Below are 13236 nucleotides of genomic sequence, written 5' to 3'. Positions count from 1 at the left end.
ACCAAAATCTTATAAGGAAATGAGTTGCCATAGTACTTTTCACCGCTCTTATCCTTGCACAGATTGCTATACCAGGTGCAGACACTTGACCACAATGATTTCTAGTTCCAGGAGATTAATATAAGCCCTGCTGCTGCTACCGCTGCTAAGTCATTTCAGTCGTGTTCGACTCTGTGTGACCCCACAGACGGCAGCCCACTAGGCTCCCCTGTCCATGGGATTCTCCAGGCAAGAACACTGGAGTGGGTTGCCATTTCCTTCTCCAGTGGATGAAAGTGAAAAGTGAAAGTGAAGTCGCTCGGTTGTGTCCGACTCAGCGACCCCATGGACTGCAGCCTACCAGGCTCCTCCGTCCATGGGATTTTCCAGGCAGGAGTACTGGAGTGGGGTGCCATTGCCTTCTCCGAATATAAGCCCTAGAGACCCTGAAATGAAAAAAGTCAGATCTACCTTTGTAGACTGAAAGACAAAATCTGGTGAATCTCCAACCCACAATTGGCCACAAGAGAGAGTAGGGGTAAGAGGTGTCCCCCTTGAGTGTTCACTGGCAAAATCCTCAAGAGACATTAGTCTCATGGAGATGGAAAGTTCTAGAATGAGATAGGTATAAAGAGAGGGAAACGCCCAGTTGAGAGAGACTAATGAAATTCTCCTACAAAGCTCCAAAGTGGACCCATGATTAAGCAAGTCAATATAATTTTCAGTGGTGGACAAAAGGGGAGTAAAAAAGAAGGTTGAAGAGGTGGGAGGGAAAGTGGAAGCAGGGCCCCATGAGATCCTAAATGTAACAGTTCTGGAAAATTAGGAGATGAACTGGTGGGTAGGACACATTGTTACTCTGAAATTGTATTCTATTCATATTAAATTCTCTCCTCTCCTACCCTAACCACTAAAGATGTAAGAGAATTAAGGATCATTCAGGAGCTAATTAGGCTTTAAATTTACACAGGTATTTGCAGGTTATAAATAAGTAAGCTATCACAAAGTAGACTGTCATAAACAAGGTAGGTTTTCTTATGCTCATGTAACACATGAGGAAAATGAGGCCCAGAGAAGAGAAATTACTTATCCAAGGCCACACAGCAGTAAATGGCAGAACCAAGTTTACAGTTTAGGCTGATGGGACTCCCAGTTTAATTTTATCCTATTCTTTTCTCTCTGGGGTCCAGGATAACCTGGGCCATGAAATCCACTCTGCTTTGGACCCTGATCCTGGCACTATTTTGGTAGCTGAGAGGCTTACAGGGGAAAATGGGGTATGAAATTCTACATCACAGAGTTTGCTACAGGATGAAAATTCTTTTTGTTTCTTGGTTGTAAAACATATTCTTTTACATGGAGATTCTGGACAGAGGAGCCAGGAGCCCAGCAGTTGTAGAGATAGGCACTCTGGAAGAAGATCAGGATTGGTGGTGACAACTGGTTCCCATCCAGTTGGTTACCATCCAGTGACTCATTCAGTTATTCATTCATTCACTTACTCACTATGAGCCTCTAAGGGCCAGGCCCTTTGATAGGTACCCAGGGCTTCAGATAAATTAGATATATTCCTTCCCCTTGAGGAATTCACGGTCAAGTGGGGGCGAGGGGTAGGCCACAAGTACAAATCATCACAATTCCATGTAAATACTGGAAAAATCATGACAGGAGTAACATAAATAAAGTCAAGGAGGTATGGAAGCATGAGATTTGAGGAACAGTGTATATCTGGCTGGCGAGCCTAGTGCCAGACAGAGAGTAAGAACTGGGTGTGGAGCAGTGGTCAGGGCCAAATCATGAAGAAACTTGTAGATCAGTGTGATAGAACTTGAACTTTATCCAGAGCCCAGTGGGGAACTCTTGAAGGGGGCTAATCAAGGTTTATGTTTCAGGATGCTACTCTGTCTGTTGAGTGAGGAATTGGGAATCCGAGTGGGAGAGGTTAGGTAAAACTTGAGACAGCGAGGCTGGAGAAGATTGGGTCAGTGGCCTTTGGGATCAGAACAGAAGGGACTAACATATGAGCTGTCTACATAGTGGGACCACAGTAAGTGACAGGATGTGGGAGGTAAAAAGAAGTTGAGGATGAGTCCAAAGTTTCTGGCCTGGGCAACCAGTTAACAGCACCAGGTGGAGGTGCTATTAACTGGGGTCAGGAACAGAGGCAAAGGCCTGATTGGGCTAAGTGGGAGGGTAATTTTCCTTTTGTAATGAATCTCATTCTGAACCTCTCAGATTTGAAGCCTGTGTGGAACATCTGCTCAGAACTGTACAGTAGCCCCCGCAGTGGACCTGCAGATACAAACTTACACAGAAGCAGACATGGTTCTTGTGTTTGAGGTGCTTGCCAACTAGTGGGAAACAGAGTAGCTAGACAGAAAGAGACAGATACAGAGTTTTTGAGAGAAAAAGAGAATTTTATTGAAAGAGTATAAAAAGAGAGAGCCGGAGCCCAAAGGGGGATGGATACAGGAAGCTGGTCTCTGAATGAGAAGTCAAGGGGTCTGAGAGGGATAGTTTGGAGGCCATCCACAAAGACTACTGACAGGCTTTGTCCAGACCTGAAGAGTTCTCAGCATCATTGGTGGATTCAGAGCTCAGCATTCCAGCATCCTCTCTGCTGGGCCTGCTGGCTCTATGCCCAGTCCTTGCCCTGCTATCTGAAGGCAAGTCAGTGGGGACTTTTCGTCTTTTCCTTGCCTGGCTTCCCTGCTCCGCCTCAACCCCTGGCCAGTCCTGTGCCACAGGCCCCAGCCTAGGGCTGGTCATGAGAGCACGTTCTTGACATTCCAGCCTCCCCCAGCCTTCTCAGGACCGCACAGAGCCCCATTCACAGCCTGAGCCCGCTCCTTAGTGGGCCATCACCACCCTCAGGCCCAGACTGTGTGTTGCCAAGAAAGACTGTGGCCACTGTGGGAAGGAGACTCCCTGATGCCTCCATAGTTGATTCCTCTGTCTCTTGGGGTCTCTCTGTCAGGAGAGGGTTCAGTGGCTTTGGTTACTTGTATGTGCATGAGAGTACACGTGTGTTCTATGCACTCAGACAACTTCCTTTAGGCTGGGCCTAAAATAGAGGCTGTGTTGGGCTGGACACAGGGGTGGATAAGACACAGGTTGGATCCTTAAAGGAGTTCACAGTCCAGCATGGAGGTAGCTGGGTACGTGGAGGGCGGTGTGCAGGTGAGGGCTGGATTGAGCCTGCCACCAGGTCTTCAGTTGGAGCATTGGTGTCATGGTGTCACTTTTAAACCCCATCGCAGTGGCCTGGGAACATGTGTTCACGGGTAGGGTGTGAAATCTGGGTGTGAGGTGGTGTGGTCCTGAGGGATGCCAATTTCTTCTCTGGAAAGAACAGAAGAGACATTTAAAATGGGAGAGAGATTTAAAGTGGGACTGAGTGATAGCAGGCATTCTGGTCATGTGCCTTTGACCAGTTCTTTGCTAGACCTCAGACCTGTTGCCTATAATGATAGGTGGGTCCATGATCATTCTAATCCTTTCATCACAAGGAAGAAGGTGAAGGACAATTCCAGCTGGGAAAAGACACTGTGAGAAAGGATTTCAGGAATGCCTTTGTAGAACTCAAACTGGGACAGCATTTTGAGGAATCCCAGAGTGTTCTTTTTTCCTTTCTCTGAGGGTGCAAGCTATCTCAGACTAGCTTGAAATGTGTGAGCCTCTCAGAAGTTCTGACTCTCCTCTCCCACCCACCAGAACTACCATGGTCTAATAACCTACCCAACCCTAAAAGGGGATCCAACCTGTAGCCTCAGGGATGCTGAACTGTATATCATTTTCTAACTCACCCACTGACAGATATCCTGCTGCTGCCTTGGGCTCTTTTTGCCTTAATTCCTTCCTGCCAGTCCTGGTGGAGTGTTTTTTGCTCCTTCCCCACTCCCCACTCCTCACTTGGCCTGCAAGGCCATGCCAGGTCTGCCTCCTTGCCTTTGGGCCCGTATCACCCCAGCCTTCTCCAGCTTCATGCCCTCCTGCCCTCCCCACCTCCACAAGAGGCAGAGAGCTGGGCTGGAGAGGAGAGACAGCGAGAGGAAAGAGAGAGAGCACAAACAGCTGCAACTCCCAGGGGTTCTCTGGACAATCTCAGGAATGTCACATCCCAAAGATTTGATTTTCCCACCAGCCAACAGGGACCCTCTTTCCTGCCTAGAGCTTGGGAGTCCCTCTGGGAGAGGGGCCTTAGACAGGGTGAGTGCAGTAAGGGACTGGAGAGGGGAGATGTAATGGTACCACAGCAGAATGGGGCCTCTTTTCCAGACTCTGAACTAGTTTGACCCAGAGTGGGAATAAGGGTAGAGATAGGAAGAGCGAGTGGAATGGCCTAAACAGCTCACTTCCTGAGCCTAAGGGTAGTAATATCAGTGTTTCCTTCTGTCTTTTTATCTCCACAGTATGTCACCAATTCTAGGCTTTCTTTGGGCAGGTAGAATTTCACCCCATTCTATGGATGAGGAAACTGAGGGCCCAAGCCATGGGCCCAGGATAACAAGAGCAACCTATGAACTATCTTTAAATTTAAGTCAACTTTTCTAAGTATGTACTGTGCAGCAAGCCCTTTCACGTGTCACCCTTGCAATCAATTTTGAAGTGGGGACTATTATCCCCATATTGTAGATGAGGAAACTGAGGCTCTGAAAGGGGAAGAAAAGGCAGAATCTGGGCTGGCAGTTCCATTTCCAGCAGCTACTACATTGTATCATTATACTGCATTCTTCTCTGAAGCTCCCAGGGGGACCCAGGCCAGATTAGCTAAAAAGTCCAGAGAATTTTAACTCACACCCATTTCCAGGGCCTCAAACTCCATTTTCCAAATGCAGAACTTCCTTTCCTCTGCCCCTTGGCAGTTGCAGCCTTGGAGCTGCTGATCTAACTGGACTCCAAGGTCCCTAGTGGCAGAGGCTGCTCAGGGGTGGGCCAAAGGGATGGGATCAAGCAGTTCCACTCCCTAACTCCACTGTGAAACCTCTGACCCCACATCAGCACAGGCTGCCTGAGCTGCTGCTCCGTGTTATTGTTACTAGTGACTTGGAAATGCAGGCCAGGCCAGGGCTCCCAGAGCTTCTCAGGCTATTCTCCAGCCCTAGGGGCTGCTGGGAGGACTGGCCTTCAGGGCAGGCTCATTTGTCTGAGCCTGGGCTCAGCTCCACTCCCCAGGGAACTTGAGTGGAAATCACTGACATTTGGGGAGCAGATTTTTTTTCACTTAGCTTAAAAGTTCAGAGAAGTATATATTGTCAACTTGAAAAAAATTGCACAACCTAAAACTTGAGAATTACTTGAGAAATTCTTAAGAAAAACTTGAGAATTTTATTTGACAGTCTTTCTGAGGGCTTCAAGCCCGGAAGACAACCTCTCAGATAGCTCTGAAGGACTGCTCCAAAGATGTAAAGGAAGAGCCAAGATATATGGAGCTTTCAAAGACCAGAGAGTTGGAATAGCAAAAGATTACTGTTAATTAAATAAAACCAGATATCTCAAGTTAATGAATGTAGCACTTTTCTGCGTATGGGAAGATGCAAGAGTCTTGCTTTTTTTTTTTCAGTCAATGATAGTAAGTATAATGAGAGTTATTGAAGCTGGAAGGACTTTCAGAGATAAACCAATCTAACCCCCTCATTTTATAGGTGGAAAAAAACTGAGGCAGAGATTACATAAACATAGTGGAAAGAACATAGATTTTGGACCTTGATTACCTGTATTTAAAATCCCAAGTTTATCACTTAATAGCTGTGTGACCTTGGATAAATTTCCTAACTGTTCTGTATTTCAGTCAAATGAGAATGATGAGCACCCACCTTGCAGAGTTGATTGTGATAGTGAAATGAGTTAGTATTTGTGAAGGACTTGGTACAGTGTCTACCATATACCATGTGCTCTATAAATTTAGCTAATCACTTCTTTCTGCAGTGCTTTGGGCTGGGGCGGGGGTGGGGGCACAGTGTAGGGAACTGGCATTGCCAATCTGCAGGTTTCCCCACTTTCTTCTTCCTCCACCAGCCATATCATCAGGCATGTCCTCCACTCCCAGTAACCCCCACTCATACTCTTTTTGGTACCAAAGAAGCTGAAGGCAAAGTAAGAATTTGTGTCCAAAACATGAGTCAGAGTCAAAGCTTTGATTCCTATTCCCCATTTTACTTCCTTAGTGCCCATGGGCACTTCTCCCACTCCCCAGAACAAATACTGTCTAATCTCAGATGTTCTTTAGCAAACTTCACCAACTGTGCTGAGATGAGGCAACTGGAGGAGAAGGGGCAAATTCTGGAGGTCCTCACCCCTATCCCTCGATTTTTCCAGCTGTGCTGTTGCATAAAGTACCCTAGTCTCCAGTTAAACTTTTCCTTTGCCTTGAGAACTAGGTGGATTTGCACACACAAGAGGGGGTGCTTGAGAGTGTGTTCTTGTGTGAACTCAGGAGAGCCCTCGTGCACATCTGCACTCATAAGCCTGGCTGTGTGAGTGTACAGTGCCTGGGGAAAAGCATGGCATTGTTTGTTGGACCAAAACTGGATAGCTAACCTTGACAAAGCTTCCCAGTTTACAAGGGATTTTTCAGTCTGATTTGTTTTGCCTCCCATAGAAGCAGGTAGGTGAGACAAGGTTATTACCACATGCGTTTATGTACATGCGTGTGGCAGTCCTGCCGGAATTGCTGTTATATTCTACCAGAGACAAGCTGTGTTTGGCTTTTGCCACAGAGCAAGTAGGAAGACTACAGAATATGTGAGGATCTGGCTGTGTCCTTACCCCATGTGTGACCTTGGGCACATCTCTTCCCCTTTTTGAGCCTCAGTTTCCTCATCTGTAGTTTCAAGAGAGGAAAAGGGAGGGAGAAACAGATGACCTCATTGAACCTAGTCATCCTTGATATTGTGTGATTAGCTTTGTCTATTCTAAGGGGAAAGAACTGAGGGCCAGCAGGGAGTACTTGATCCCCTCAAAGTCACCTAGAGGTCATGGCTGATATGGAACTCCAGCTGTATTCTCCACCTCCCAGGTCAGTGCCATTCAGGACCTAATAAGCTCGCCTGATACAAAGAGAGTAACATAAGAGAGGATCCATGTTCTGGGCACTCATGATGTGCATCACAACATGCTTGGTCTGGAATGGGGCAAAAGGACACCTCAGAGAAATGGTCCTGTGTGTATGTATGTGAGTATCATGCATACATAGTGCCGCATTGAGAGGTCATGGATACCTTCTCAACCTTCACTGGCCTCCAGGGAAGACGCATCAGACATGTATGGAACTATTTACACTGAGTTCATCTCACATCCAAACACCTTACCCTTTGGCTACTCCTAACTCCAGCACAGCTCAAGGCAGTCCTGGACCCTGGCCTGACCTCCTCCCATCTTCCCAGTAACACTAACTTCTGAAGTATCACCCTTCAGCTCCCAAACAGGTTGTTTCTGGTCCTAGAGTCAGACAGGGCCAGAGGAGAGGGCTGAAAAGGAGTGTGGCAAAGGAGCCAGTGAGACTTGAGTTCTTAACCCTGGAGTTGCCAAACATGGAATAACCTTTGTTCTTTGCTCTGATGCTCCCAGTGAATAGTTCGGAAATCTACTGCCAGTGAGTCATGTGTGTTGACCACTTATTCCATACCAGGCACTTTAAAGACACAATCTTCCCAAATCCTCATAGCATCTCTGTGAGGCAGGCCCTGATTAGTGTTATTTTGCAGACAAGGAAACTGAGGCTCACAGAGGACTTGCTTAAACGCACACAGCTCATGTGTGTGTGTGCGTGCGTGTGCACGTGATGGGGTGGGGGCTGGGATTCCAAGTTTCTTTGCTTCCTCCCTCTTCAAACATCCTCAGCTGATGGAGAGCTCCATGTGGTGCTGGATGCTAGGAGCTCAGTTTCCCCATCAGGACCACAAGAAGGTCGAATGAGACATCTGAGATGGCCCTTTCAGCTACAGCAGGTTCAGGCATGGCCATGCCCCTCCCTGTAAGCAGCTTCTGCATCTGCCACAGCTCCCTCCCACACAGCCAAGCAATTGCTCACAAAGCGCCCAGCTCAGAGAGGCAGGGTGGCTCAGGGCATCCCATACCCCTGACTGGGTTTACAAGCCCAGAAGTCCTGCCTATTTGACTGGGTCTGCAAAGCAGTAGTGCTGGAAAAAGAGACACAAGACTCAAGGTGTACCTAGGTCTGGCAGGCCGCCTCTTATTCTGAGATCTGTGTGTTGATTCATGTCTGCCACAACCCTGTGTGTGCACGTGTGTCTTTACGCTGTATGCATGCTTCTGTATGTCTAATTGTGAGTGTGCCTGCAAGCTCATGCATGGGAGAGTGTTTGTGTTCATGCATGCCTACCTCTGTATGTGCATGTGTGCATGTGTGTGAGTCTACATGCTTGTGGATATGTACTATCTGTGTGTGCATGTGTGATTCTGCATGTATTTGCCTCTATGTGTATATGTGTGTGTGCACACACTTGAATGGTGTGTCTATGCATATGTGTGTGTAGCTGAGAGTATGCAGAAACACATGTATAGGCTTCATCTTTGTGGACATGCACATGAGTGAATGTGTGCATGTGTGCTAATGTCTGGGACCAGGGAGAGAAGTCCCTGACTTTTTCTTGAGGGTCTCTGACCCTAACAGTCTCTAAGAGACTGTCATTGGTTGAGAGCATTTGCCAGGAGTCTGACAGATTGGGGTAATGAGTGCAAAGGGATTTAAATCCATGCCAAACACCCAGAATGGTTCTCCAGGGAGTGGACAGTCATATCAGTCTGGTGTCCAAGCTCATAGGTACTTTCACCTCCCCCTTGCCCTGTTCTTCTCATTGGCTCCATCTCTCATCATCTCCTCCACTCCTTACTGCCATGGCAGCCACCTTCCTGGCTTTCACATCGCTACTTGGGCCCCTCCACACCATTTCTGCCCAAGGCAACTGGAGTGATTTTCTTAAAACTGTCCACAACTATATCCATACTTTATTGAACTCCTCCATCCCCTAAAACAACAGTCCCCAGATTTTGGAATTTCATGGATGAGGAAGGCAATATTTAAATAAATGAGGAAGGGAACAGTCAGAGTATTGGAAACTTTATTTTCCTGAGGACAGAAATTTTAAAAATCTCACACTTCTATTTCATTAAAAGAAATCATTTGAACCCCACCCCCATAAGAAGTAATAGTAATCTCTAAATAAAGAATAGTCCTTTGACTTGAATTAATTTAGCTTTCTGCAAACTGCAATGCATTAGCCCTACCCTTCTCATGTTTTACTGCAAATGAGTGAAAAGCTCATTTGAGAACCTCACAAGGTGAGGGCCAGGAACCCATGGATCAATTCCAAATTCTATGGGAGGTAGACTCTTGTCCTCCATCTCCAGCTCCTCTCTCCTTAAACCCTGCGATAAGGCACATGATGAAACCAGCCCTTCCTCCAACCCATCACTGCCTCCAGACTCTTGCTGATGAAGTTCCCTCTGCCAGGCATGCCTGGAATGCCCTTCCCCCCATTTGGACTGACAAACTTCTCTTCCTTCAAGCTCAGCCCGAATGTGACCTCCTGTGAATCCATTCCAAGCTCCTCCAAGGATGCCAGCTTGACTTTCATCCTGTCTTCTATGTAGTCAGGCTAGTTGTCGAAAGTTCTCCCTACTGGGTGCAGCTATGGGAAGCCATATAGTGTCAACAAGACTATGGATTTAGGAGTTCGGATCCCAACTCTGCCAACCATATCTGAGTGATCTTGTAAATATTTCTTGATCATTCATAGTGTCCATTCCCCATCTATAAAAGCAGGAAAACAATGGCTTGCTTATGGTGAAAATCACCATCACAGTTGACAAACAGAAAGTGCCTAAGTCTGACACATACCATATATGAAATAAATATCAGTTCCCTGATTCTTTAAAGCAGAAATCATATCCTCTACATCCTCATGGGTCCTGCTGTGCTTGTGTATCCTGCATACATGCTTGTGTATCTTGTGTACAAGATATTGCAAGCACTCAACAACTATTTATTGACCAACTAACTATCTAGCATAGTGTCTGGCATATGTCTTGATAAAGATGTAACACTTTTCTTACCTCTTCTTTGAGGACAAAAGCTATTTGGTTTTTTGTGTAATTCCTGTGGTGCCTAGCACAGAGTAGGTGTTTAATATATGTTGAAGGAAATTAGTAGCAATAATCATAATAATAGTTACCATTACTTGTATGGTATGGATGCTACATGCCAGGCATCACGCTAGAAACTTTACACCCATTGTCTCTTATATTTCCATACATTTAATATGTAAACAATAACACCAACCTCACCACCCTATAAAGTTGGTGTCACTATTGTCTTTATTTTAAAGCTGAGGAAATGGAGGCTCAGAGAGGCTAAGAATCTTGTCTTTGTGGCAAGGGCAGGGAAGCAACAGAGGCAAGTTTTAGAAGAAGAGCCAGCCAGCTGTCTTATTTCTGTGAGAAAGCAGTAGAAGATCACAGAGCTGTTGTCAAAGGTAAGACTTGAACCCAAGCCTTTCTAGCTCCAAGGTAGTCTCAGAAGCCTATCTGCCTTCCAGCCAGCACTCAGTGGTCCCCAGCTGCCTCCTTCAAACCAGAGCAGTGGAGTGGGCTGGGGCTAGGTAACCTCTTACCTTCACTTTCCTGAAGCAAGCCCAAAACACGTCCAACAGAGGCATGGTGGGGTGAGGGGAACTGGCAGGGCCCAGCAGAGCTCTGCTGGGCACGGCTCTCTCCCTCTCTGGGGACCAGGCTACCCAGGACCAGGGGCTCAGCCAGAGCTAGCTCTGATCCGGTGCTCCATCAGCGGCTCATCTCGGGAAGAGGCGGAGAGCAGCGGCCTGAGCTCAGCTTGCCTGCACTTTTCCTGGAGGGCCCGAGGGAGGGAAGGAGGGAGGGAGGGAGGAAGAGAGACTAGCCGAGGAGGAGGGGCCAGGAGGCGGGTCGCTGATTCAAACTCGGCACCGTTAACCAGTTGGCTGGTACTGGACAGCAATGCCAACTGAAATTCCTTGAATTTCAGCTCCCATGCTTGGAGCATCCAGCCTGCTGCAGCTTACCCGCCAGTCCTGCCACATGCACGCTGGCCTGCTTGGCTCCTGCCACCTGCGAATGACACACCAGCCCTTCCTGGGGGCCTCTGGGTAAAACCGAGACCACACAGGGACACTGGAAAGAGTGCCAAGGAAAAGCACCCAGGGAGGAGAGCCCTCGACCTGAGCAGGACTCAGGTTGGTGTGGAGACACAGAGGGGAAAGGCCTTAGAAACCTTTTCTAACAGGAGGCTCTGGGCCCTGGGTCACAGGGTCATCCTCCTCACCCTGCTTTAATGTCAGGAATCATGACTCACTCTGGCATTTTGGGGAAGCCCTCTCCTTTCTGGGCCTCAGTTTCCCAACTGTACAATGAGAGGCAGGCTCACAGGTCACTAAGTCTCAAGTCTGTTGTATGGCTCCCATTTGGAGTTAGCCACAGGGCAAGTCTGTAGGAAAATCCCTTCTGGTAATTACTACCCCTCTCAGAACTGCTGTGCTGCCCTTAGGCATCCATAGGAAGTCAGGGAATGCCCCAAAGAGAACCCCAGCTCTCAAAGATCATTTTCTCCATCCCCCTGCCTCAGAGCATCACAGCTTTCTCCCAACTCAGATATCCTGGCTATGTGTCCTTTTCTGAACATCGAAGCAGATGACAATTTCCCTTCTTTATCCACTCCTATGCTCAGAACACTCCAGTTCTAGTTTAGCCTGGAATTTAGTCTTGAACCCCCTGGATGCACTGAAGTCAGCTCTTTCCATGGAAACAGAGTTAGCACTAGCCACTTCTAGAGGCTTTTTGGGCAGGAAGCCATTAAGAAATAATGATTCCCCTCCCCCACTCCAAAGCTTCAGCAGGCAGGGCGCCATGGCTGATGGCCAGAGGGTCCCAGGGACCGACCCCAGGCTTGGGTCTCTTGGGGGATATGTCATCACAAGTCCTAGAATAACTTACTCCTTCTGGCCTCACTTCCCTTTCTAAGATTCATGATGGTCAGGCAAAGGGCCAAATCCTGGGGCCCGAGAAGATCTTAAGCCTACTTTGAGCAAGCCTTTGCCTATGTTTGAGGACTTTCCTCATCTGTGGTTTGGTCCAGAGGTTTGTCTTGAGGGTCTCTAAGGATCCCTCCAGCCCTGCTTACAACTTACTCTGTGGCCCTCAGTTTCCTTATTTACACTCTGGGGAGGTTGTGATAACGGATCTCTCACCGTATCTCTAGCCTCTGGGCCATCTCAGATGTTTGTTCTGCTGGGCTCTGTCAGAAGGATATTCAGACACAAGGCAAATGGTTCCTTCACACCCACCTCCAACTGTATGCATGCTCACGAGGGGAAGCCCCCTGCCTGGGGCAGGCAAGTAACACAAGAACCTAGAGTGGAGCAGTGTTTCCTCCTTTGAATGTATCTCCTCTTCCCCCTCAGCCAGATGTTTGCGGATGGAGAGCCACGGAGGCTGTGCGGCAGGAATGCAGGCCTCCCAGAAGGACCCCCTTCATTAGATTCCAGCCTCTGGGCAGAGGTGCACCAGCTGTGCCTTTGGACATTCATTCAAGAGGCAATAGTGCAGAGCATACTGACTTGAGAGATCAGGAAATTTCAGTTCTGGGCCTCTCACACTAGTTTAGCTTTGAGCTTGAGGATAGTAGCGTTCAACCACTAAGCCTATGAACTATCGCGCTGAACTGTCTGGATTCAAATCCAAGTTCTGTTACTCTCTAACTAGGTGACCTTCGGCTGCCTTAATTTCCTCATCTGTTAAATGGGGGATAATAATAGTACCTACCTGGTTGGGAGATTTAAATTAAATGAGTTAGAGCATTTAGTACAGAGCCTGGCATACAGAAAATTCTCAAGAAATGTTATTTGGTATTACTAAAAAAGCTAAAGCTTTGGAACTTGACAGACTTAGATTTGAATACTGGTTCTGCTGCCTTTTAGCAGTGTGCCCTCAGGAAAGTCATCTCATTTCTGTTTCCTCATCTGTAAACTGAGGATTCTCTGTTTACATGAGGGAACTACTGTTAGGAGTTGATGGAAGAGAACATTCATTTACACTCACCATGCTGGGCACATAGTAAGCGTTCAATAGATTTGAGTTTCTTTGCTCCCTCTTCTTTTCCTGGGTGCTCCTGACTCTCCCTTCTCTTGGTAAAGCAGAAAGTATGTTAATTTGGCATTCTTTAGACCCAAATTCAAATCCAGGCCCAGATACTCTGGGACCCTC

At 47.4% G+C, this 13236-nt stretch overlaps 1 protein-coding gene across 1 annotated transcript in view; it reads right to left on the bottom strand.

Annotated features, from left to right (window-relative positions):
- Window positions 1-10841, bottom strand: part of STARD8 (StAR related lipid transfer domain containing 8) — an 84085-nt gene extending 73244 nt beyond the window's left edge. Inside the window, exon 1 of the mRNA XM_006056624.4 lies at window positions 10614-10841. Within this exon, the coding sequence (XP_006056686.1) occupies window positions 10614-10658 (45 nt within the window). The 5' untranslated portion in view covers window positions 10659-10841. The remainder of the gene's footprint in view (window positions 1-10613) is intronic.
- Between the last annotated feature and the right edge of the window lie 2395 nt (window positions 10842-13236).

Source organism: Bubalus bubalis, chromosome X (genome assembly GCF_019923935.1).
Source record: "Bubalus bubalis isolate 160015118507 breed Murrah chromosome X, NDDB_SH_1, whole genome shotgun sequence".
NCBI classification, from domain to species: domain Eukaryota; kingdom Metazoa; phylum Chordata; class Mammalia; order Artiodactyla; family Bovidae; genus Bubalus; species Bubalus bubalis.
Note: the sequence above shows the minus strand (reverse complement) of the source record. Positions and strands in the feature narration are given on the sequence as shown.